Source organism: Penicillium verhagenii (assembly GCF_028828195.1).
Source record: "Penicillium verhagenii strain IBT 33310 chromosome Unknown utg000012l_segment0_segment0, whole genome shotgun sequence".
Classification (NCBI taxonomy): domain Eukaryota; kingdom Fungi; phylum Ascomycota; class Eurotiomycetes; order Eurotiales; family Aspergillaceae; genus Penicillium; species Penicillium verhagenii.
In genome coordinates, this window is record NW_026643176.1 from 705454 (window position 1) to 730354 (window position 24901).

The 24901-nt window shown below is 48.6% G+C and overlaps 10 protein-coding genes across 10 annotated transcripts; 4 read left to right on the plus strand and 6 right to left on the minus strand.

Annotated features, from left to right (window-relative positions):
* Nucleotides 1-232: 232 nt before the first annotated feature.
* On the minus strand, nucleotides 233-521 carry N7466_010928 (uncharacterized protein; the record flags this gene model as incomplete). Its single annotated transcript, XM_057170317.1, has 3 exons — nucleotides 233-253; nucleotides 311-406; nucleotides 459-521. The coding sequence occupies 3 exons, from the start codon at nucleotides 519-521 to the stop codon at nucleotides 233-235; spliced, it is 180 nt and encodes a 59-aa protein (XP_057016049.1).
* A 367-nt stretch (nucleotides 522-888) lies between these two features.
* Nucleotides 889-4241, plus strand: N7466_010929 (Sfi1 family protein; the record flags this gene model as incomplete). The annotated part of the gene is made up of 2 exons (XM_057170318.1): nucleotides 889-952; nucleotides 1021-4241. 2 exons carry the CDS (start codon nucleotides 889-891, stop codon nucleotides 4239-4241), a joined length of 3285 nt encoding a protein of 1094 aa, XP_057016050.1.
* Nucleotides 4242-5071: 830 nt separating this feature from the next.
* Nucleotides 5072-9514, plus strand: N7466_010930 (uncharacterized protein; the record flags this gene model as incomplete). The annotated part of the gene is made up of 7 exons (XM_057170319.1): nucleotides 5072-5152; nucleotides 5242-5430; nucleotides 5531-7810; nucleotides 7861-8307; nucleotides 8361-8607; nucleotides 8665-8915; nucleotides 8969-9514. 7 exons carry the CDS (start codon nucleotides 5072-5074, stop codon nucleotides 9512-9514), a joined length of 4041 nt encoding a protein of 1346 aa, XP_057016051.1.
* A 486-nt stretch (nucleotides 9515-10000) lies between these two features.
* On the minus strand, nucleotides 10001-10912 carry N7466_010931 (uncharacterized protein; the record flags this gene model as incomplete). Its single annotated transcript, XM_057170320.1, has 1 exon — nucleotides 10001-10912. One exon carries the CDS (start codon nucleotides 10910-10912, stop codon nucleotides 10001-10003), a length of 912 nt encoding a protein of 303 aa, XP_057016052.1.
* A 674-nt stretch (nucleotides 10913-11586) lies between these two features.
* N7466_010932 (lysophospholipid acyltransferase family protein) lies at nucleotides 11587-13665 on the minus strand (the record flags this gene model as incomplete). Its single annotated transcript, XM_057170321.1, has 1 exon — nucleotides 11587-13665. One exon carries the CDS (start codon nucleotides 13663-13665, stop codon nucleotides 11587-11589), a length of 2079 nt encoding a protein of 692 aa, XP_057016053.1.
* Nucleotides 13666-14074: 409 nt separating this feature from the next.
* On the minus strand, nucleotides 14075-14626 carry N7466_010933 (uncharacterized protein; the record flags this gene model as incomplete). Its single annotated transcript, XM_057170322.1, has 2 exons — nucleotides 14075-14554; nucleotides 14612-14626. The coding sequence occupies 2 exons, from the start codon at nucleotides 14624-14626 to the stop codon at nucleotides 14075-14077; spliced, it is 495 nt and encodes a 164-aa protein (XP_057016054.1).
* A 725-nt stretch (nucleotides 14627-15351) lies between these two features.
* N7466_010934 (uncharacterized protein) lies at nucleotides 15352-16561 on the minus strand (the record flags this gene model as incomplete). The annotated part of the gene is made up of 4 exons (XM_057170323.1): nucleotides 15352-15485; nucleotides 15549-15668; nucleotides 15743-15920; nucleotides 16016-16561. The coding sequence occupies 4 exons, from the start codon at nucleotides 16559-16561 to the stop codon at nucleotides 15352-15354; spliced, it is 978 nt and encodes a 325-aa protein (XP_057016055.1).
* Nucleotides 16562-16896: 335 nt separating this feature from the next.
* On the plus strand, nucleotides 16897-17738 carry N7466_010935 (uncharacterized protein; the record flags this gene model as incomplete). Its single annotated transcript, XM_057170324.1, has 3 exons — nucleotides 16897-17023; nucleotides 17073-17336; nucleotides 17392-17738. The coding sequence occupies 3 exons, from the start codon at nucleotides 16897-16899 to the stop codon at nucleotides 17736-17738; spliced, it is 738 nt and encodes a 245-aa protein (XP_057016056.1).
* A 1655-nt stretch (nucleotides 17739-19393) lies between these two features.
* On the minus strand, nucleotides 19394-22315 carry N7466_010936 (uncharacterized protein; the record flags this gene model as incomplete). Its single annotated transcript, XM_057170325.1, has 4 exons — nucleotides 19394-21108; nucleotides 21164-21858; nucleotides 21932-22017; nucleotides 22280-22315. The coding sequence occupies 4 exons, from the start codon at nucleotides 22313-22315 to the stop codon at nucleotides 19394-19396; spliced, it is 2532 nt and encodes an 843-aa protein (XP_057016057.1).
* Nucleotides 22316-23056: 741 nt separating this feature from the next.
* N7466_010937 (putative cell division protein kinase (Ctk1)) lies at nucleotides 23057-24502 on the plus strand (the record flags this gene model as incomplete). Its single annotated transcript, XM_057170326.1, has 5 exons — nucleotides 23057-23112; nucleotides 23170-23272; nucleotides 23347-24192; nucleotides 24256-24411; nucleotides 24470-24502. 5 exons carry the CDS (start codon nucleotides 23057-23059, stop codon nucleotides 24500-24502), a joined length of 1194 nt encoding a protein of 397 aa, XP_057016058.1.
* Nucleotides 24503-24901: the final 399 nt, after the last annotated feature.

The window sequence follows — 24901 nt, forward strand, 5'->3', positions numbered from 1 at the left end:
TACTGAACGCAGTCAATTCTCACAACGCCCTTGGCTCTAAGATTGCATCTAAACATCAATAGTATGGACACAGATTTTGAAACACCAAGGTATCCATTCTCCAGATAAAAAAAAGATGAATTAGACTCGCTGAATTTGCGCCAAAAATGTTTGAATAACAGAGGTTCCAAGGTTCCTCTGGGATAATGAAATGTAATCCGGATAACCATCCGAGTAGATTCCGTGCTTCCGTTCAACCCCTTTTAGAGGCAGCCTGGACGGGTCAGTCAATGATATAGATCAGAGAAATAGCTTGAGAGAGCGGTCTTACGAGGAAACAATCCTTCAGTCTCAGGAACTCCTTGGCACACATATCCTTGTGAACGGAGCTGTAGTCCGAAACCACACATTTGCCGTATGCCGCAGCCTGGCAAACCGGAATTAGCTTAGCTGATGTTGGGGTTCTGGCCAACACATACCTCCACAGAGCACTGAGCAGCAGCCTTGGCAAGTTTTTCAACTGGACGGGTTTTTGTGGGCATTTTGAGAAGATGTGGACAATTTAATGGACTGTGCTAATCTGAAAACAAGCAGATATGGAATCTTGAAGGTTAGAATTAGATCAGGCATTTTGGCCTGAGGCACAAGCATATTGGCCTTATGTAAGCATACCTCCACGTGATTGTGGAGCTGTTTCTGTCGCGACCACCACAACAACCCGAGCTACTGGCTCATGGCGCTGGTTTGACCTTGGACTTTTTCTTTTTTTCCCCTTAAGCCTTTGGATCGCAGACAGGTATCTGCGCTTGTTCCATTTAACCGGGCTTGTCCCGCTTTCGCAATGATTTATTTGGTCCGTCGGCTCTATGACCCAGATGCGACAAGCGCGCCTTAAGTCGCGAAATTTCGATGCCTCCGATATCCTCCCAGCGGCGCGACTTCACCGAAGAGAAGCAGTCCCTCTCAGATGATGGTATGAATTCATACTCCCCTTAAATTGGGCTTAGGAGTTCTCAATCTTACCTCAAATTCAAATCTTAGATGTTGGCTTTCTCTACCAAGTTATCACTCGCGCCGAAGGGAAACCCGAGGCTGCAAAAACCCCGTTCCGAGCGCTTTTTGCTGCTTACGACGAGGCAGTCAGTGAACATGGCGTTGATCCTGATCCGGGCCATGCCTGTTTGGGCTTTTTGTTCAAGATGGGAAGCAAGAATATCGAAGGACTGACACTCTTCGACAAATTTGAAAATACGCTTCAACATATGGGAATTGTAATTGAGATGGGCGACGAAGGCTCGACAGGCTTCAATGATACAGTGGCAGATAGTCATTACTTGGACGACGGCATTCATAGCCACAATGGCCACCAACATCACCCAAACCCCATCACAAATGGCACCCCAATCACACCGAGGAGACGTGCATCATTCAACACCACAATGGATATTGGCGAGGATGCTACACAACGCAGTTTTATTGAACGGCCGAGCTCTAGATCTTCTATGTCACGACTTCAAACCGGGAAACCCGACTTTGCAAAGCATAAACTGTCACCAAAACTCAACGCCTCCAATTCCACACCTCAATCGCCAGACCGCACACAGTTGATCGCTCAGTTTTTAGACGTCGGACGTCGATTGATAAGCAGATTCGATAGTGTCCAGAATAAAAAAGTGGATCCAGAAGAGGCGCCTTTGACGAACGGAGTGCTTGCGCGGGCGGCTGTTGACCGTGAGCGCTCTCAGAGAATGGTAGCTTCTTCACAATCCCGGCACACACCTTCTGTTACCTCTTCGGACAGTGCGGAATCCGAGGATTCATATTCCAGTGTGCCAGAAGCGGAGCATGACTCGGTTGACAAGCAACCACCACCACCCGAAAACATTTACCAACCCCAAATCTCCGATATGCTTCGGGATGCTGATACTTTCAACATGTACCGACAGCGGGCGATTCATCGCACGATATTTCGGCAATGGTTTAAACGCGCTTTCCAGGCTTCTCAGACCCGTGAGAAGAGGGAATCCATTGCTATAAATCGTGACCGTGGCACCTTGCTTCGACAGGCGTTCGAGCCATGGCTTGCAATAATTCAGCAAAAACGGCATGCCGCTAGAACGGACCGTTTCTTTAAACACCTTGATGAACGTGCCAATCGTGCTCGGAATCTATATTTGATGACGAAAGCATTCACCCACTGGGCCCAATTCACATCCGAAGAAGTTGCTCGGACATCTGCAGCTCGGCGGCATGTTCTGAGTATCAAATACTTCAATGCTTGGCGTGAGATCACTGCTGTGAACGAGCTAAAAGCACAGCGTTTTGCGTTGCAGAGACCATTTAACAAGTGGCGCAAAAAGCTTTTGAATGTCAAGCAGGCCGAGGGTCAAGCGGTCACGATGCACCAGAAGAGTTTACAACATGCCTCATATTGGCAATGGTTCTGGGGCTTTTGTGAGCGTCGTGCGCCTGAATGGTATGATTACCGGCTCAAGAGGCGCTCGCTTCTTTACTGGTTGCAAAACTTTCGCACCAATCGAGAGCGTGATCACGAGATAGCTGTGCATAACAGGCGATGCGCCCTAGGATCCGCGCTTCAAGTGTGGTCACAGAGGGTAAGAGCAATTGGATCTGCACAACAGCTAGCCGAAAAAACTCAGCGCCACTTAGCCTTGACAGAAGCTTTTGGTGAATGGAAGATTCAGTCTCGGCTAGCCCCCGCAGCCTCTCGAATCACAGATATGGTGGATACCAGGGTACTTCGAAATGCTCTCTCAAAATGGATTTCTCGGGCTCGAATGATGGAGCGAGCACAGGAGCTGGATCAACAGAGAATCCAGCGTAATGCATGGACTTCTTGGAATGATACACTGCGCTGCTTAGCTCTCCGTGCGCGGATTGATGAGCGGTTGAAAATGGAAATCATGTACAAGTGGATTGTTATGGAAAGATTCCAGCTTATGCGCAGAATCCACGAGCAGCGTATCAAACGAGAAGTGTTTACTCGATTTGTTACGAACACTCGAGATACCTACACACGGTTGTTGTTTAATGCGGAAGCTCACGAGGAGAATCGGACAGAAGATCTGGCACGTTCCAAATTAGCTCTCTGGCGAGAACGACTGGTAATCCAACGTGAGCGCGAGTATACTGCCTTTGAGTTCTATGCCCCTAGGCTGGCACAAGAATCTCTTATGGCTTGGAGATCGAAACATGAGCAAAATAAGAAGATGGAAGGGTGGGCCAACGATGCACGCTTTTACTTTTTGATGAAGCGAACCTTGCAGGATTGGCGTCAAGCCACACTAGACTCTGCCAAGCGACGGCGAAAGGAAGCATATGCCAAAGTGCGAAGAAAGATCAAGATGAATTTAGCTTCTAATGCCCTCGCCACTTGGAGGTCCAAAACCCATGCTATCATGGACATGGACCAGCAAGCCGAAGATGTTGATCGTGGCAAAGTGCTTGAAGATTCATTTGAGTGCTTCTCTCGATGGCATGGCAAAGCTTTGAAAAGAGTACAGGATTACCAGGATGCTGATTATCACTATCTGCGTCAAGTAGCCTTTGACCAACTCATCCAAATGTCGGAGACCTTTGTCATTCGCCGTGAGATGGAAGACGAAGCAGATAATTTCCATCGCGCCCACATTCTCCAACAAGCCGGAGGAGCACTTCGCAAGCTAAGCCTGCGAATTTTCCAGATGAGGAACACAGTCGAGACTTCTGAAGCAATGCGTGAACGGACCTTAAGAAAACATTCGAGAAATTACTTCCGTCACTGGTTAGAGGAGGCCCGACTCAAATTCGAAGCACGGGACTCACCGGGCCCCTCGTTGGGCCCATCACTGACTCCCGGTCGATTCTCCAATGCCCCTCACGTCAATGGGAATGGAGCCTTGTTTGACCCGTGGTACCGGAATCCAGCTGAGACCCCCTTTAAACTTGCCGATATCACTGCAACTTCCCAAGAGCACGTCTCCGCAAGCCCACTAGCCACTCCGAACTACCTGACATCGCCATCCAAGCGAGCTGCACGCGCGAGAGCACTGGCCCAGATGTCCAACACCCCCGCCACCCCCTTACACACCCCATTTGCTAGCCGGCTGCTACGTGCTGAGTCCTCTACCGGGCGATCCGCTTCCTCTCTACGACCTCGTACTGGCCGTGGGAATTCCATCGCAACAAGTGTTCGATTCGCGGACGACGATCTTCCCGAGTCCCCGACAGACGGTCGCAAATCTGCAAGTCGACGGCCTTGACCCTCTTCCTTTTCCTCCCATATACAACCCCCCACCCTCCATACCTCATGTTAATGTAACTGCGATGGCCCTAGAGGTCCCTGTACATCCTTGACGACTATACTTTCTTCCTCACATCCTTTGCGATCCTTGTTTTTTTTTCTCTTTGTCGTTTTTGTCTCAGCATGCATATGAGCCGGCGCAGCATATACGGGGTTGGTGGGTTTTTTGGACTCTGTTTGGGTCTTTGGGTATACTATGTATTTTCTGGACATGATTGAATGTGATGATCAGCATATGGAATCTCTACTACTAGTAGTTAGCGACGTGGGCCTTTAAAAGAGTGAAATGCAGCTTATAGCTGTTAAATCCGATTGTCCCTTTGTAGATGAACCCAGTACCTCTTGATCGCGATAAATCCTTATCGGGATAGCTTGTAGCATCTGACAGCTATCTTTAGCCCACAAGCTTATATTTAGCTATTGATTTTTTTTTTTTTTTTCGTTGAATGGATTCCATATTCTGAATTTCTTGCACATGTGAGTACTCAAATCTGAGCCTGAAAAAGGAGTCAAGAAGTTTACCAAGAGATGAGGACTGGAACGTGTGCAAAGACGATCTTCATCAATGGTCGCACCAAGTGGAGTGTGGAGCAAGAGAGCGTAATCAACCTCCCGCTTTGATCCCCTGCGCATGTTTCCAAGACCACTCAGCCCCAGAATCTACAGCTGAAATTGAAGTCTTTGCTTTTTGTTCTTCGGCGTCTCTCTTTCCCAACGAATATCTGGGACCTGGCAATGGTGTAACGTGGTCCTCAGCGCAACGAGCGTCCACCATTCAACCCACCCGCTATGCGAGCGGTACTGCCGGGGAGACCCCCAGCGAAGCTCCAGTCGTTCAGCACTGCGCTGTGGGATGGACTACGTGTGATTGTAAGGCAAAAGGCCCTGAGTTTCTCGCCCACATCATGCCTGCTTCTCCAAGTTGCCTTGTTCGCTAACCTCGCCTCGTGTTACAATAGGCATACATATCTGGCCACGCGCTGGTCATCCTCGGCGGTCCACAGACACTCCTCCAAACGATCTACGTTGATGATACCGATAAACTCGAAGCGATAACCATTAATGAGACATCGGGAAAAATCGCAGTGTGCGGTGGTTCGGATGTCTTCGTATACCAACCGTGGAGTATCCAGGGCGAGACACCTAAGGTACATACACCAGGAGTTCCGCTCACTGGAGCTTTCCTTTACATGTTACTACATTGCCTGAACAGAAGAGCCGGTTGACTGACTCGGGAATATTATATAGTGGTCCCTCCTCCACATTTTCCGCGCTGACGATGACGAGCCGACCCGTACCATATCGTGGGGCTCGCCGAATGAGCTGCTAGTTGGTAGCTCCCGCCTCGCCCTTTGGATTCTCGATGACACACCACGCTCAGTATGGCAGCGGAAGCTTCCAGGGCCGTTAAAATTTGCGCAGTTCTCTCCCGATGCGGCCTTGATAGTGACGGTGGGACAATATGACCGCCTTGCTAAGGTATGGAGACGACTAGCCTATGGACCAAATGAAGTGCGGTTCGAGGTCTCCTATCTTCCTCACCCACATGTGATTACGGGAATGCATTGGCGACTACCATACCACCGAGAGCAATCAGTCGAAAATGTTCTTTACACCCTTTGCGCCGACAATAAAATCCGGGTATGGGCCGTTACGGATCACCATGCTCTTTCCCCGTTGCAATTTTGGGCGGAGATCGACATGGAAGCATCTGTTCAGCCTCGAGATGCATCGGAAAAGCATGAGGGACCACAAAGACGGTACGGATTTATTCTAGATAGTCGGGATTTCTGTGCCGCAACAGAGCGCGCTGTTGAACGCAACTCTGGCAACAAGGAAAACCACGCGTTAGAACATCTTATTGAAGTCGCGAACAAAAGTCCTGAAATTTGCATGGTGATTGATGGCCAAGGTCATATATCGGCATGGGCATTGGAAGACATTGGCTCGAAGGCGAAAACAAAATTGAGCGTCTTCAATATCCTGCATGTCGAAAATTTGAACTTTGGATTTATGTCAAGCTTGGGAGCTCAGGAAGACTATGCCCAGATACATGCCTTCCAAAGCAACACATCTGACGATAGACTCAGTATCATTCTACATCACTTTGATGGCCGGATTGAGTGGTACGACTCGAAGGTGGATGTTTTCTTCGATCCTGCCCCTCGGAAGAATCGAATTATGCCCAAAGCATCCTGGTCTGGACATACTGCCCCCGTGAAGAAGATTGTGCGAAATGCAACTGGCGACACGCTTATTTCAAGAACGGACGAAAATAAGGCCATGATCTGGAAGCAAAAGAGACGGGAGGGCGGATCAATGCTCATTCACCAGAGCGTATTGTTATCCGATGAACATATTCACCGGACGTGTATGATTGAGAATGGCGATTTTCTTGTCAATCTCCACCATAATGGAATTTCGCTGTATGATTACAGCTCCTATCATGCCAAAAGATTGGCACATCTACCATTCAACCTATCAAGCAAGCCTCTATGCGTGCTTCCACTTCCCACTCCAGATGCAAGCCCAGGCTTAGCTTATGTGGCGACTATTGGTGCCGATATGAACGGCATAGCATGGGAGCTTCAATGGGATCCTCAAGAAAAGCAACAAAATCCCGGAAAGGGACAGGATGGTTGTCAGCTACGCAAATTTTGCACGTTTAGTATGGGACTGCAGGAAGATTTGGCCTATATTCTACCTGTAGACCCAGCAGGACCCAAAGCCGAAACATCAGGATCTTTTGATACATTTGCTCCCGATATTGCTCTCTCCTACACCCACAGTGGTATCGTACGCACATGGACGGCCAAGGTTGACCGTCAAAAATCTCAAGTGGAATGGCTACTGAAATCGACAGTTGAGACTGGGATTGAGAACCCTTCGCTGGCTAGTGGAAGCTCCATCCGCAAGGCCGCGCTCGTGGACAAAGATCGGACTCACTTGACTATTTGGGACACTAACAATGCTCAATTGGAGTTTGAAGAGCATTTTGCTCAACATGATATCATAAGAGACCTTGATTGGACCTCTACCCCAGACAAGCAATCAATATTGGCCGTTGGCTTTCCTCATAAGGTCATTCTACTGTCTCAACTACGCTATGACTATCTGGACTCCAATCCCTCGTGGACCCAGATTCGTGAGATTTGGATTCGAGACCTCACCCCTCATCCCATTGGTGATTCTTGCTGGCTCACCCACGGTCATCTCATCATTGGTGCTGGAAACCAACTGTTTGTTTATGATAAGGATATTGATGTTGCAGATCATCTGGTTTCTGGACTGCGCATTCCATCTCGTGGTCAGCCAACAGTTGATCTTTTCGACGTTGTCAGTCGCTTGAATGGACCGCTGCCCGTCTTTCACCCCCAGTTCCTGGCGCAGTGTATTCTGGCAGGCAAGTCAGCTTTGGTCCATGCGATTTTGATGGGCCTCCACAGGAAATTAAAATTTTACTCCGAGGGAGACGACTTGGATGGGTTCTTAGACATGCCTTTGGAGAGCTTCTATGATGAACGAGAGGTACGTAACGGCACTAGACGTATGCATTTTTTCGAATCTAACAGTCACAGGCACTCCAAACAGTCACCTCTAAAGAGATGCGCTCCTCCTTCATCGATGCCTCGGGCGAAGAGGAGGAATCCCTGGTCATTGATGAAAATATTGCTGCGATTCTCAACGAGAACCTTGCACGCATTGCATTGCCACAACTTTCCAGTCATGAGCAGTTCAGACTTGTAGATACAATTGAGTGTGCTGCGACCGTAGAAAAACATCGACGGTCGATGGATGACAATGCGGCACGCTATCTCCTTTTCTTCCGGCAGCACATGCTGCGAAAGATCCAAGGAGTAGCGAACAAGGACCGAGTGTCATGGAGAGAAATTGTTTGGGCTTTCCATAGTGGCAGCCAAGACATCCTCACAGATCTTGTCTCTCGCCAATTCAATGGAAAATTGACCTGGAAGGCTGCTCGAGAGAGCGGCTTGTTCATGTGGTTATCGGACTTGACATCTGTGGTACGTTTGTCCCCTCATCAGCTTTGCGCTCATATTGACTGACTCCATTCTAGAGAGCACAACTCGAGTCTGTAGCTAAAAACGAGTATACCAAAACGGAGGAGAGGAATCCCATTGATTGTTCTCTATTCTATCTTGCACTTGGAAAGAAGAACATTTTGCAGGGTCTTTGGCGAATTGCACATTGGCATCGAGAGCAAGCACCTACCCAACGATTGCTTGCCAATGACTTCAAAGAGGCACGGTGGAAGACTTCCGCACTAAAAAATGCCTACGCACTGCTTGGGAAACGGCGGTTTGGTGAGTTGGACAAATCAAATATCAGTCGTTTTCGATTACAACTAACGATATTCATAGAATATGCCGCGTCATTTTTCTTGCTAGCTGACCATTTGCGAGATGCCGCCAACGTTGTCGCTAACCAAATGGGTGACATTCAACTCGCAGTTGCAATCACTCGAGCTTACGAAGGGGACAAGGGTCCAGTCCTCCGAGAGCTTCTAGAGGAGAGAGTTCTGCCAGAGGCTGCTTCAGAGGGCAATCGCTGGCAAGCCTCTTGGGCTTTCTGGATGCTTGGACGGCGGGACATGGCCGTTCGAGCACTCATCGTAAGTCATATCGACTATCTTAACGAGCCAGTGAACTAATATGAATTTACTAGTCCCCGATCGAGACTCTCCTCTTACCAACGCCAGTTTCACCAGGGAGCCCAGGAAGAGTTACCCTGCAGTCTAAATCCTACCTTTCTAATGACCCCGCCCTGGTTGTTCTTTACCAACAGCTTCGCGAGAAGACACTCCAAACGCTCAAAGGCGCATCCCAAGTCCGGCCGGTCGAAGAGTGGGAATTTGTCCTCCGTAACGCTCGACTCTACGACCGAATGGGTTGCGATTTCCTCGCTCTAGATCTAGTCCGGCACTGGGAGTTCCTGGGCATACCCCCAACTTCCAAAACGCTACAAAACCAGCCTGCCCTTGAAATCAACCAGGATGGTGTCGATTACCGGAAGCTACTCCGGCGCCGAGGCAGTTTGGTTGTCGCTGATTTGCCATTTCGACAGGCGGATTCTGCATCTGTTGATGCAAATAAGACCGCAGTTGCTGATGAAACTCAGCAAAAGCTTCCAGAGAAACCGAAGCCAAAGCCGCCTCCAACTATGTTTCATGAGCCTGACTCTAACTCCTTGCTGGATAGCTTTGGGTTCTAGACCGAGGCAAAATACTTCCAAATGTTGCAGTGCATACCCTCGTTCTTGTATTTTCTGGATTGTATCGGCACCTATAAAGCGTTTAAGCAAATTCAATACCATTTTCTACAATCATAAATTCTCAGCGATCCTATATCCATGGATGTTCTATCTGTGACCCGATTTGGCCTTTATTGTCGGAATCCCAGTGCCAGTTCAACATCAATCAATGAACGAGATGAGCCTGTCTCCGCCTAAGGGCCCATCATCTATGGTGTCAAGCTCAAGTCCATGAGCTCAAGTTTTTATCCCCGAGGTCAAGTGCTGTTAGGTAGATGTCCAAATAGGCTAGTAGGGATGAGGACTTGACATGATCAAATGATATATTCTTCTTGATTTTAACTATAAACAGAGCTATTTTCTAAAGACACAAGCACCATGCATATAAGACAGCCCAACCTTCCCAAGCTCTTCCAGGACATCCACGCCTAGCTGCTATGGCACCCCCTAATAATACAAACGCGCAACCCGATTCCGCAGGACAGACAACTTCCGCCTGGAGAGAACAGTCCCGTTGGCCGGTGCAGTGGCATTTGCAGGCAAAGTCCCGTTCAATTGACGAGTAGCATTGGTCTTCCCAGAAACCAAATTGATACCGTGCTCCTTGCTCCTCAACTCCTCCATAATGCGATGCACAATCTCCTCACTCTCCAAGTGTCCAACATTGTCCACACGGCTTTCTTCCTCGGGCTCACGCTCAGAGTGCTCTGTCTGCGCCAGGTGCCACGAATTGGCATTCGAGCCTGGTGATTGGACATTGGCTGTGTGCTGAATAGAAGCCGTTTCATCGATGCGGGGGATATCTTGCTGTTGATCGGCCAGCGACTCAGATTCGGACTCAGTATCAATATTAGACCCGGCTTGGGTTTGGGTTTGATGCTGGTGTAATTCTTTTATTTGTTTCTCGTTGTCGTTTGGCTCGCCCTCGCAAACGAGTTGGATCCAGACATCGCTGTATGCAACGAAGTTGCGCTCGTGGCACTCGCTGACTTCGACGCCACCGTGCAATTCCTTTGATAGGAGTGGGTCGTCGATGCATTCTGGGACCTCGTGGATGGTGATATTGCAGTTTGGGCTGTTCTCTGGTGGGAAGGGGTGGCCCTTTTCGTTGGAGAGAAGCTCGGCATCTATGGAGATGGCGCTGACGAGGTTGTGCTCGTAGGATGGGACGCCGACTTGTGTGCAGGTACCTGCGGGGACTTTTGTTGTGCGGACGGTTTCTTCGTAGTTCTCGTATGTGCTCAGGTCGGCGAAGGGCTCGCCTGGGCAAGATGGGTAGAAATGTGTCCAGACGCGGGCCGTGGTGGCAGCGTGGATGGGTGTGGAGAGGAGGATAAGGGTTTTGAGTGTGGAATGCATGGCTGCCAAGCTCGAGGTTGAGGTTTGAGCACTGGGGTATATGGAAATAGTATGATCTGATAGATTGGAGTGTTCCAATTCAAGGGTGTCTGTTTGGGTTTTCAGTAGATGCTTCAAGGCTTGTTCTTATATATGGTTCGATCATTCCTTTACGTGGGAATTACGATTATTGAGAAGGCGGGGGAATGACTGGAATGGCGATGAGATTGATCTGAAACGCGACTAGGATGCTGGTTGACAGCGTGACGAGGTTCAAATGTGCGATGGGTGAATTTTCTACATCATACTCAGTGGCGGGAGCGTGTGAAGGCTTGCATGGGCGCCAGTTAGAAGCCAGATCGAGCATTCCAATCCCAAATTGGATAGAGGGATGTCGATCCAGGACCGTATTGGGGTCTTTAATTGCTGGTTAGGAATGCCAGAGCGATTTCACATTCCAGAATATGGCGGGCGGCTTTTCAGGAGGCTTGCTTGTGGGCGGTGCTGTCTGGAGCAACTGATGGCTTGAGTCATCATTGGAAGGATCTTCATCGGTTGATGTCAAAATATAACGATCGGCATCCCGATCTAGTGAATTGAATTGTTCCCTTAAAGAGAGGAAACAGCAAGATATGATGTTGTCATGTACATAGTAGTAATAAGGAGTCACCTCACAAAACATTAGTAGAAACAGATTACCTCCTTTTCTTATCTTCCTCAACAATAGGTGGTTGATATTTCAAGATAGATTCACCTGTTTCATACCCAGTGATCGTGTTCGAGCGTCTGCCTCTTCCTTTTTTGATTGTCTGAATCTGCCGATCCACTTCCTCCAAGTCTCCTTCCGAAGTGACGGTACTCAATGCCTTGATGCGTGGAGCACTAGCGGGCCCAGTTGATCTGCTGCGGCTGCTTTCCCGACTCTCTGGTTCACTCGGCGGCATGCTCTTCAATCTAGATTGATAAGCATCAAGATTGTATGAATCAGACGGAATTTCAGCATCAACATCTGGCATAATGCCAAATCCGAGATCGTCGATGGTCTTGGTCACCCGTTCGGAAAGCGATTCACGATGGGCCTGTAAATCAACCAAAGAGGAAGATGAAAGTGGGTTGAGGGCCACAAGGAGCGGTGGAAGAGATTTAATGATGTCCATGCCAACTTCACCAAATCGGAGAGCTGCGAAACTGACGAATACCATAAAGCCATAAAAGCTCATCGCAAATACCCAAAGAGAGACAAAGTTAGGAACATATGTGTTTGCTGCCATCCACCAAGGAACCGAGTGGGTGTAATAGCCATCGTAGCGATTGTAACGGAGCCACGCAGTCACGATTATGGTATAGTAGGCGTAGAGAGTGGGTGCCAATCCCATAGCGACCAGGATTTTCCAAGTGCCGACCACATCGTGTCCTTGCAATTTCACCACTGAAGCAGCAAGTGCACGTCGCCTTTTCTTTTCCGAAATAACTTTTGTTGTGACAAACACAGGCCAGAAAAGCAAGACACCAGGAAGTGTACCAATACTCAAGGCTAGAAGCTTGCAGAGGCGATAAAACAAGGTGATGAATCCAAGCCACCAAGGCTTTTCCTCAAGATTTCCCCATTCCACCTGGTGATCCTTAATTCCAAGCGATTCCAAGCGCCGGTTGTAGTCGGTGACTGCCTTTCGGAGACTCTTGACCTGAGGATCATCCCGATGCCGAGTGTACCCCTTCAGTAAACGGCGATTGAACTCAATCACCAGGGGAAGAGGGATCTTCTTGCTAATTGGGTTATACAGCTTCCGCGTAGACTGAACCAAGATCAGGGTTTCATGATCTGGGCTGATCTGTGTGACAGACTCTAAACCCTCATAGATGGTTTCGAGAAGAGAGCCGACAGCATTGCGCTTGCTGGTGCCGCCGGCCTTGAAGGCTTCAACCTGATCAGGGTGCACATGGATGGGCCGGCCAAACTCAATGACACCGCGGGATCGGAACTTGTGGGCATGGAAATAGTTCATGCCACATGGAACAATAGATAATCCACAGCCTGGGTCCTGAGCTAGAGCCCCAAGGGACATCAGGGCAGCACCGGCTTTCAGCGGCAGCAAGTTAGAGCGATCATGACTACCTCCCTCGGGGAAAATTCCGATACAGCCTCCATTCGAGAGCTCCTCGTAGACTGCCGCGAACATTTGACTTTGGTCAACGTGAGGGGCAATCTTGAAAGTTGCGCCTTTGCGACCGTCTTCAGAGAAGGGCGCGTCAAATGGCTTCTTGAGCCTCAAAGATGTAGGACCAAGTATCTCTTCAATCGAGGCAGTCTGAGGCCCAGTAGGACCTTTAACGGTGAGCGAGCCGCCAGTCATAAATTCCGGTTGGGTGAAATCGGTATCGATGCCATTCACCAAGGCCGGGTCGTTTTCAGGATCGGGAAGATAGACCCTGCCCTTTCCAGGTTTAGCCAAATCCATGGATCGGACCACTGGGAGAGCACCCATGCATGATGCTAGAGTGCCAATATAGGGCTCGTTCATGGATTTCTGAGCAATGAGGAAAGAGACACGTCGCTTCGCCTGCGACTTCAGCAGGTGCATCAAAATAGCCGAATCAACGAACTGATTGGCATGAGGGGCTGCAACAATTAGGACTGGACCTCTCTCCGGAATTCTCCATGCTCCTCGGGGATAGATCTCGCGAAAGAAGAGGTCCAGCGCGCAGGTAAAGAGCCACAGAACCAAGTCATACAGCCACGGGATCATCCGGCGGGAAACGCCTCGACCCGCCATGATCGGCGAGTGTTCTTGGAAGTAGCGAACACAAGCCGCTGGGATAACTTATTAATTAAGATTATTTTGATTCTCCTTTTCTTTTTTTTCCCAGCGTGTTTGGGGACATCTGGATTCTGCAGGTGGAGACGATATGCAGAGACGTTGCACGTTTGAAGGAAAAAAAGTGGGCTTTAAACCCGAGGGGCGGGAAATCGGGGATTTTGATTACTTTGGCTCGTGAGTCGTACCTCTGTATGAATCGTACGATGAAACCAAGAAAAAAAAAATCATATGCATCGATACCAAGGTCATTTTCTTGGATTTTTTTGTTTCCTGGATTACAACTGACATATGTTATAAAATACAACAAGGTAAAGAATTAATCATGTCGCCATAAAGTTGACAATTCGCGTCCCAAATTCGCAATTTAAACGGCATCAGAGTCAGAGTCAGAGTCGGATCCAGACTCAGGGCCATTGCTCTGGCCAGCTGCCTCGCCGATGGCACCCACGCCACCACCGGGGAAATCACAGTCGAGTTGGAAGGAAACGAATCCAGGATCCAGGAAATCGGGGAGACACACGCCCTGAACAACGGGCTGGTGATCGAAGGGCATGAAGTAGTCGGAATCACCGGCGCAGTTGTCGTTGTTCCAGACGTGGACACCATTGCAGAAGAGGGCGTCCTTGGTGTCGATGTAGGCCTTGAACGCGAAGTTGTCGATACTCCAGTCACGGTTGACGGTGGTCTTGTCACAAGTCACAGTGGTAGCAGTGACACTGGCCTTGAACTTGGGTTCACCGTGAACTGGAACACCGACGTCGCAGGTCTCCCAAGATTGAAACTCAAGACTCGCGATAGGCAGGCCGGCGTGGGCGACCGCGAGAATAGCCGCAGAGACGAGAGTCTAGATTTGCTTGTCAGAAAATAATGAAAGGTGATGCAAAGATTGAGCCTTCCTTACTGTGGTGAAATGCATCTTGTGAGGAGTTGATTGGTTTGCTGCGAACGCGATCGTTGTCGAAGGGCCGAGGTTGTCGAGGTTGTCGATTGGTCGTATGTCGTCGAAGAATAAACAGCTACCACGCGATCGCGGCTCGCGCCATTTATGTAGTAAAGCTGTAGGGAGCGATAGGACGCGAAGGGCGCCTGGCCCTGGTCAACATTATCTTGCTCCAATAGAAATAGGGCTTGGGTGTAGATGGAATGCAGGCCAGCGCGATCAAGCGCCTAGATGAGTTGGAATGCGAAGATCTAACAAAAACATCATGCGAGACCCTGTTGATCATCCTGAAGAATGGGAGGAAACTGGTGTCTACAGGGCCTTAATTAAAGGGTCTGAGCAGATGCCTCATGCAGGAACACGTCCTTGAAAGGGCAACGTCGCACCTCGCATACTCCGCAACGATCAATCACCTTTTGGAGTAGAACAAAAGCAATTTTCAATGTAAATCATTCAAATTAAAATTGGGGAATATTCCTGTTGATTACTTTTTGAGCAATGTGATTTGCAGTGTGTACTGTGATAACCCAGTTCGAAGGCTTTAAACTATTATATGGTTTGTCTCGGCGCAGGGGTTAACCCCTTGTCAAACGACCTCATCTGACGATCTTCAAGGATCAAATCCATTAATCACTAGAGAGTCTTAAAAATACCGATCAATACAAGCTGAGACGACCAGTCCAATCTAATAGACAACCCACTCAGTACTTGAACTCCTGCTTAACAAGGCTTTCACTAAGCTTCCACAATCTTTCCGCCTCTGTAGGGTCCCGACCCCAGCACTTGTAGCTGTCCAGGTCCGAAACTTGGCTGTCTACTAGGTATCGACCGTTGGCTATCACATTGTTAGCCAGTTTATTATTTATCCTGGGTTAAATTATGCTCTTTTGTCACTCACTTTTCATCGATACGGATTCATCAAATGCCGCAAAGACGTAGGTTGCAACACCCTGCTGTTGAGTCTTTAAATTGAAGCCGGTGTAGAAACTGGGCAGGGCAAGTTCCAGCCCAATTTTGCCTTCGAATCATATTAGCAGGGTCCTTCAATCTTTGTTTCACAGGTGAACAAGTCAGCAACCAACCAGCACCTACCAAGTTCAGGCCATGCAGAGGCTTCAAGATGAGAACTGAGATTGGTGCGAATGACTCCAGGATGAAGGCTCACGGAGATCAGTCCTTTGCTCGCAAGTTTCGTAGCAAGCGAGACAGAGAATAACATATTCGCTGACTTGGACTGGCCATAGGCAAACCACCGATTGTAGGGTGAGATCTACATATTCATGCAAATTTGTTAATATATGATCGATCGCAACCGCATCTCAGAATGATATATATTCGGTGCATATATGCTATGCCCTCACTTACCTCGAAGTTCATGTCTTCAAATCTCACACGGGATAATTCGTGGCCATTGCTTGAGACGTTGATCACCCGACTAGTCTGACTTCCATCTTCCGTGATCAACTTGTCGATAATCAAGTTTGTGAAGAGAAAATGGCCAATGTGGTTGACTCCGAATTGAAGCTCGATGCCATCTGCGGTTTGACTGTGAGGTACTGCCATGATGCCTGAGCTATTGACGAGCACATCGATATGCGGAACATCATCATAGTTGTTGACTTCCTCGGCGGCTTCACGTATGTGAGCTTGTGAGGCCAAGTCGAGCTTGAGGATACGGGTAACCACCACGGGCGCGATAGCTTTGATTGATGCGGCGACTGGCTCGAGCTTAGAAATATCTCGAGAGGCAAGGATGATCATGGATGGCCCATGGGGAGCAATGGTTGTGGCAAACTCAGCACCAAGACTTCCCACAGACGGACCAGTTATGAGAACAATCTTGCCCCGGATAGCGTTGGAACAGATGGCAGCGACCTCATCGCCGGTTGTTTCGAATCCGAAGGTAGACATGATGGGAGTTATTTTCTGGTAAGATGATTGAACTTGGAGGAATTAGCTTGCTGGATGAAGATGAGATGTTGAGAAACGAAGAGAACTTATAGCTTTCAGATGTTCAAAATGTTCACTCAGTGGATGTTGTAACTTGTTGAAACTGCACGAACAGTACAGCTGATCATTTCCCGATTCGGTCAATTTACACAGAACCAGCAACCAAATCGGGATTAGCGCGTGGAGAATCGGAGATAAGCACTTTGGAAGCCTTAAAGCCTTGACGTGGAACTAAATACCTCGTCACTTTCCACTTTCTCTCATTTTCCTATCCATCAACTGCCTAGAACAGAACTATGAATTTATCAGCAGAAGTGATATTTCCTGTAGGTTCTTCCGGCAATGACGACCCCTGCATCTTCAAGTATGATATCGGCCCTACTGCTTCAAAAGTGGCGAAGAACAGGGGAAGGCCGAAAGGAAGTACGTGAATTCATTCTTGTCTGATCTTTCAGGAAACTGACTCGTACAGGCACAAATCGCCGAGTCTCCCAACGGAAACTGAAACAACCTGCTTTCGAGTTCGTTCATATTGAGGGCCATGCCGGTATCCCAGATGCCGATTCGCGTACCATGATCCGGAGACGAGTCATGATCAATCATATCAACCAACGTAAGAAAGTTGATGGGAGACGCGTCTTGAATCCTGGACTTCCTCCAATGATTGCTGGTGTTGACCCTTTTAATACATTGCCGATTCGGCTTGAGCCATACGCACATGACCTTTTGAAATACTGTGAGTTGTCAGAATATGTACATAACGCGAAGGATTTACTAATACGCAATCATAGATATCACCTCTGGATGGCAGAAATACTATTCTATTGAGAAGCATACTGCGTTTAACCCAATAACGGAGTATTGGATATCTCTCGTAATGGTTGATGATGCTTTTTTGCACACAATTCTCGGGTGTGCTGATTTGCACTTCTTCCCGGGTAAAGCACCTCAGGCTTCCCTCACAACTATAAAGCATTTAAATGCTGCGATTTCAATTGTGAACAAGCGCATCGAGAATAATGAGATTCCCACGGACGCAACTTTGGTTATCGTTGCCACAATGGCTCTTATGGAGGTCAGAACTTCACCACCCCACAGACGTGTTAGGTACAATGAATTCTCACCAACCCTACGATAGAAGCACCAAGGTTCTCATGAAAATTGGACTATTCATATGAAGGGACTCCAGAAATTAGTCGCCCTCCGAGGTGGGTTGGAGTCGCTGGAATCGCAACCTCTTGCAATGGGGAAATTATACAGGTATGTGATGTCCAACCTCTTTCCTACTGCTTCCTGGCACTTACTGATAACTCTCTCTGTATCTTGAAGAGCCGATCTGGCAGGCTCTATAGATGCTGGCCAAGAACCTTACTTTTCAAGTCGAGGGCTTTCAACGCCCCTCAAACCTGATCCACAATTCCTAAGTTCTGGGTTTCAAATGCTGAACTCTATGAACCAATTCGATGACACTCTTGTATCCTGTATTCTAAATGCAGCTGATATCATGTCATCTTTGAGACTGCTGAACCCAAAAAGCTCCCACACGGAAGCAGCCAGGATTCGCTATTGTTCCACAGCTCTACAGTACACCCTTCTTTCGGTCCACTATATGGATCCAATCCATGAAATCTGCCGGCTGTCTCTCCTTTTGCTTTCAGAAATGCTGGTCAACGAAAGCTTATTAGTCTTTCCCAAATATGAAAAGCTAATTGCTAAAATTTGGGACATTCACGATGCCTCAAATTTCCACTTCCAGATTCCACCAGAATTCAAACTATGGGTGTTTATTATTGTTGCATCTTGCACGACTTCACAACAGACAAGGAGGAATTCTCTACGTGTTGTTTCCCAGGCTGCTTTGACACTGGATGTGTCAACAATCGAGCAGGCAGAATCTACGTTGAAGATATTCTTATGGGATTCTGCCCTGGAGACTGATGTATATAAATTCTCATTCGGCACGTTCTGTCCGAAGACAGCAACCCAAGCCCACGGGCCACATCCAGAATCTTACGTGACGGACCGGGAACATGATTGACTGGTTTCCAGTAGTGGAGCTGATTCACCAGTGAAAGAAAAGGAAGCAAAAAAAGGGACGAGGCGGGATCGAACCACCGACTTCATGATTTGCAATCATGCAATCTACCACTGATTTATCGCCCCTTTGTGGCAAATTCGCCAAATTTGGCTTCATCAGTTCTTGCGATCAGATCCAACTATAGCTGAAGCACAGACCAAGTAATCCTGGTCGAAAACATAAACATTTGGACACAAGTTACATAAGCCCTATGTATTCAAAGCCGCATCAAATTAACCCTCACGCCAACATTACAGTGCAATCTCAAGAACATTAGTGAGTGCTTAGAGGTACATAACATTTGAAAGTAGTATGTAGCGTAGGTTGAACCGCAAGACTGACACCTGTGCACCAAGCTCAAGCCCTGGAGGATGTAAAGTCTGGAGCCTTGGAATATAGAGCTGGAATGAAGCAGTGCTGGAGGGAAGTTTTTTAACCTCATACTTAGGTATGGGATTGAGAGACGTGGAAGATATAGAACAAAGAGAGTTGAATGCATAACTACATACCAGCAGATACAAAATAAAAAAAATCGCTATTTGCAAGAAAGTTGGGGGGAATAGAAAAGAAAGAAACAGCGTCGAGTCCGACTTTTCCTCCATTCCATAACATGAGTGTCGGCCGAGATACGCATTAGAGAAGAAAAGGAAAGATAAAAAACAAACAAACAAGGTATATGCGAACAAGGGAAATAAACATATCCGTCATGTAATCTCCTAAGCAGAGACGTATTTTCCACCGACCAATTTGCGGCTCGTTGGGACCTCTTGCCAGCTAGCTGGGGCAGGGGATTGTTTTCCGGTATCAGCGAAAGGATCAATTTCTTGCTGAGTGGATTCCGAAACCGCACGACTGACCCCAAGTCGGGAGGCAGATTCGGTAGAGTGGAGCTCGAACTTGGCCTCGATATTGCCCCTACGAGGGCCAGGGGTGGATGTGGAGAAACGCACAAGGAACTTTCCATCATCACCAGAGCCAGGTGCCTTGACTTCAAGCTCGGGAATCCTCCAGGTGACCGTGGAATTCTTGCGGCGGAAAGTAGCACCGGAGTTAGGGTGCATGACAGCGCTGGTGGCATGGGCGATACTTTCGCGCGGTTGCTTGGTGATCTCGTCTTCGGAAGCTACATCCAAGCCGACAGTCAAAATCACGTTCTTCAAAGTGATTGATTGCACAGGCTGGGAAACAAAAGCTGGATTGAGAGAGTAAAAGACAATGGCACTGGCTTGAGATCCCTGAAGATTCCAAGCTGGTTTGAAGATGACAGGGCAGTATGACGATGAGTTGCTCTGGTCAAGATGCAATTGGTACTTGAATGCTACCGTAGGCATGGGCCGAGAAATACTGCCCAGCTGGAGGTTGTATTCGCCTCGCTTCTCATCGCCGGTGTCTTTGCTGGTTTCCTGGACAAAGTGTGGGTTCGCAGCGACCTTCTCTAGTATGGGGAAATTATCGAGACGAATGCGCAAGGAGTCTGCTGCAAAGCCAGGGGCGACATTGTGGGCAAGAGCAAGCTCGCCTGTCACAAAGGACTTGGTTACCTTGCCCTCTGAAAACCAAGCATTGACTGTCTCGATGATTGATGCATTCAAACCGGGCTCGTAAAGTTCAGGGTGCATACTGAAGGTCTGCCCGTGCGTAGTATGCCCGGAGCGGACTGAGGTTGTATCCGAAATAGCATGGTCGTCCGTTACAGTACTCAAAGAGGGGGTGTGCCTGATTGGAGAGGATGGGGAGTACGCATCGGGCGCCATTTGATTTGGAGCCAATTCGGTTCCTGGGTTTGCAATGAAGACCGTATTGCGAACATCACGGCGACCGCGGATAGTGCCTGCATTCCGTCTCATGACAGACTGCGGAGCCCGCAAGCGAAGAGTATTCGCCATTTCATCCATGGCTTGCTTAGCCTGGTTTTCGTCTTCGAAAATGGGCTGATCACGGATTGTCAAGTTCATACCCGACTCATCCAGCCCAGCGGCTTCCCTCTGCGCACGGGTAACCTCATCTACAGTCGAGGGTCGTTCAGTAAATCCTTCCGAATCAACATGTGAAGGATCAGTGCCATTCCTGACGATTCCAGCGCGGGCTTCTGGAGAGGTACCGTTTGTCGTAGAGGAGTATGGCTGTGCAATTGGAACGGGAGCAAGAGCCTCCCCTGCCGTCTGATCCCGAGACATGCTGGAGGTTCGTGCATAATCATCGTCAGTCATCGATGTCCCGGGACGATCTGCGGTGGAAGGAGGCGATTCGGGAATTTGCATATCTCTCGATGAGTCGGACCTCTTGAATGGCGCAAATGGACTGCGCTTCTTTTCTGCTTTCCTATCAAAGGTTGACCCCGATGGCACAACCATGCTCTTCCGTCTGCCCATGACTGTACCGAGTCGCCTGAGTCCTCCCAATGCGGTGTTTCGTGGCTGTGCTTCTGGGACTATGTGAACGTTAATATTTCAAGTCAAAAGTCCAGTGTGGGTTTGAATGCTCACCAGGTGTTGTTGGAGTAGACGTCTGTCTATCGGACCTTTCCGACCGTTGGCTAGCCGCATCATCTTGACTTCGAGAGGGAGGTGCAAGCGGTGTGCTAGTTGGGGTCTCAAAGGCCGAATGAGGGGGTGGGGCAGGAGGCGTCTCGGGGAGGGGAGGCTCTCCTCGAGGGACGGCAGGCGAGGCCGGGATGCGGTTTCCTTTCATCTTTGCAGCGAATGTTTGAATCTCATCTGCAGTCTGCACGTTCAGGAGAACATTCAGACAGCTCTCGGCAGCCTGCCGGCCGCGTTCAACTGAATCAACCTCGTGGGTCTCCAGTTGTGTGAGCACATCTCGCAGATGATTGAGACGACCTTCGTCTGCAGCTTGGAGTTGTTCAAATACGAAAGGTGCACGCGAGTCCCACTGTTGGCTGACCTCTTCCGCGGCAGCGACTGCAATTGCGAGCTGTTTAGGGTTCTTGGTGCTCTTCTTTTTGGCCTTTTCCACTTTGTCCTGGGATGACTCGATATTCTTGGCCAATCCCGCTAAATTGCTTTGGATTCCAGGCATTGATTGCATATCATGGTTTTTGGTGCTGTATTCCCTGAGAGGGCGTTCAACATCTTCTTCGATCTTCGTCGCAAGGGTCTCGTGTGAAGAGGCGAGCGCCTCGGTCGCGGTAAGGATGCGCTGCCAAGGGATTTGAAAAACACTGAATAATAGTTAGAGCTACACACTCTCTTCTCATCCTAGGGGGTGACTCGTCAGGTGCATATTGAACATACCCGAGTGCCGCACCATTGTCCAGGCTTGAGCGATTCGCCAGCTTGCGCAAACCTTGGGTATACGCCTCCTCCACACGACGACGCTCCTGGGGCCAGAAAGTCAGAATTCATACCCCGCAATGATCAAGAATGTGACCTGGGGAAACTGGCGGGAAATGGAGCTTGGCTTCATCGTACCTGAAGAAAGTCTGCAATGTCCGCATGGATCTTGTTAATTATTCGGATGCGATCGGTGAGAACATGTGTAGCTTGGCTAGGGTGTAAGGTGGCCTAAAGGATGGTGATTCCCCCTTGTCAATATATTGTAGCTTGGACCGAGGACTTTGAGCTGTGAGGATTTGAACTTACCAGCAACGCTGGATATTCCTGTCGAGATAGCTCCATGGTTTCAAGGTTGAGGGCTAGTAAAACGCACCAGGCGCATAACCAGGAAGAAAATAGCGACAGCGGGGTTGGAATTGTTGAGATGTTCAAGACCAGTAATGCCGGAATGAGATTGAAGGTGAGTGGCATTCGATCGCCGCCGAAGACGGGGAAATGGCTGGTCACTGGGGGATGACGGATGGGGGCGGGTGAACGAGGAAGGCGGTAGGGGGGAATTGGATGACCTAGAGCCGCGGTATTACACTGTGAATCGTGATACAATACACTGTGAATCTATACTGTGGGCTACAAGAGGCAATCTACAGAAAATCTTACTTAAAACATCGCTATGTAATTCATTTTGATCTCCAGAGGGTGTTAGAGGGTGTATGGTTCTATGCTGAATAACGGCAGTATATTCATTTATGTGCCTTAGGCAGACAAACCGGGGAACATGTCGATCTATACCGGATAGCATGATTATGTGCCTACATCTTAATGTAGGTACAGAACACACTATTTAGATGCCCTTCGCGTTTCCGTAAGCAACATGGGGAAATATTGGCCCCATTACAGTTACAGTATGAAGAGCAATACTATTGTTCTTTCCCCGTTGCAATCACTAAATAACCAATCAAGCCACCTTCTCCGCTCATGGATCACATGACATCATTGTCCAGGTCCCACAGTTGTTTTGTCACCTGCACTTATTGTGCGGTTCCACAATTCGGTCGAAGATTCCGTTTATACATTGTTCCAGCTATGGATTGGCACAAAGATCTGGGGTTCACAGATCGATTACGAGCCATCCAGTCTCTGTCAGTCAGAGTCTTTCAACATGGATGATTAATATTCACTTACACTCTCCATCCCAGCACTTTAGCCTATCAGCAAGCATCTTCCCAGGATGCCTTCGCCGAGGCCCAAGCTCAGGCTAGGCAATTTGAGATTGAGGCATACGACCATGCTACCTCAAAGGTCCGTCTCATAGAGATTTTGAGTTTTATTCTCCGGTGACCTTGACCTATTAGTTAATTCCATGATTATTGCAGGAAAAATATGATCAGATATGTCAAAAGGCAATTGATGCAGCAGAGGCTACCAGTTCTTTAATCGTGTCTAACAACACCTCAACAAGCCCAGACCAGGATATATTCCCGGACACTGGACCTTCAGATGGATCAGCGCCAGGAGAGACATTTGGCCAGTATAAATCATGCTTTCATCATTTTGGAGGACTTCATTCCACAATTTACCGGTCTAAAGCAGACAATGGATTGATGCTGGCCATCAAGATCACTATTCCACATCTCATGACGGCCCCCCACGATGCTCATCGTGAGGTTCGACTCCTCCGTGAGGCATCCAACCAATACGTTATTCCCTTGATCGACACATTCAAATTAGATGAAGGTCGATTAGCCTTGGTTTTCCCATTCCTCCGGTTCGACTTCGACCACTTATTGCGGAGGGACATGGTCACCGCCACCCAGACCCGATCTATCCTACGAGATATGTTCTCTGGCCTTGCGCACATTCACAAATTGGGAATCATTCATCGTGACATCAAGCCGTCTAATATTCTTATGGACTTGCCCAACGGACCCGCATATCTGGCCGATTTTGGGATTTCCTGGAAGGAAGGAGACCCTGGGTCAGAGCGGTCAGATTCCAAAATCACCGATGTGGGCACGACCTGCTACCGGGCCCCGGAGATTCTATTTGGGCATCGGGGATATGACAGGGCTCTGGATCTCTGGGCGGCAGGTTGCGTGGTTGCGGAATCCACCGTCGTAGGCCATCGGTCATTATTTGATTCCGGGCCCCTGGGCAGTGATCTGTCCCTGATCCACTCCATCTTCCAGACGCTAGGGACACCAGATCAAAATAGCTGGCCTGTAAGTACATTCTGTTCCCACGTGGGAGATTGAGCCAAGACGCTGGAAATAACCAGCAAATAGGGAGTCCATGTGCTGCCAGATTGGGGCAAGGTGGAATTCCACCCCTTTGCGGCGCAGTCTTGGGATGACATCTTGCCTGGTGCATCGTCCAAGGGCCGGGACCTAGTTCAGCAATTAGTTTGCTACGAGAGCAGTCAACGACTCTCTGCCGACGAGGTTAGTGACAGGAAATTGCAATACCCGATTCTCAACGGTCGCTCATTAATATGCGCAGGCCCTCCACCACCCGTATTTCTCCACACCTTAATCTCGATGACGGGACCGCCACAGGAATGCCCCTCTCTCTCTCTCTCTCAGCCACAAATTGTGACAAGACTTGTGCCTGGCAGCCGGCCCAATTTACCGCCCAATCCCCATCCTCCTGGGACCAGGTTTAAAAACGCCCCTGGGAAATATGCCATCAATGATAGATTCTTGAATACCAATTTATCCTCGACATTATTGTTTTCAAGCTTGAAGGCTGAATAGAAATGAAATTATTGTAAACAATTGGAATCCCGAAGAGAGAATGAATTCTCATAATTTTGGTTTTATAAGAATTTGGCGTTTCCGAACAATTCCCGGCAGGACCGGAAATTAACAGCTGAAGCGACGGATCAATGAGAAGCGATGAGGAGCCGAGGATGAAACAATCAAATCAGCGGGA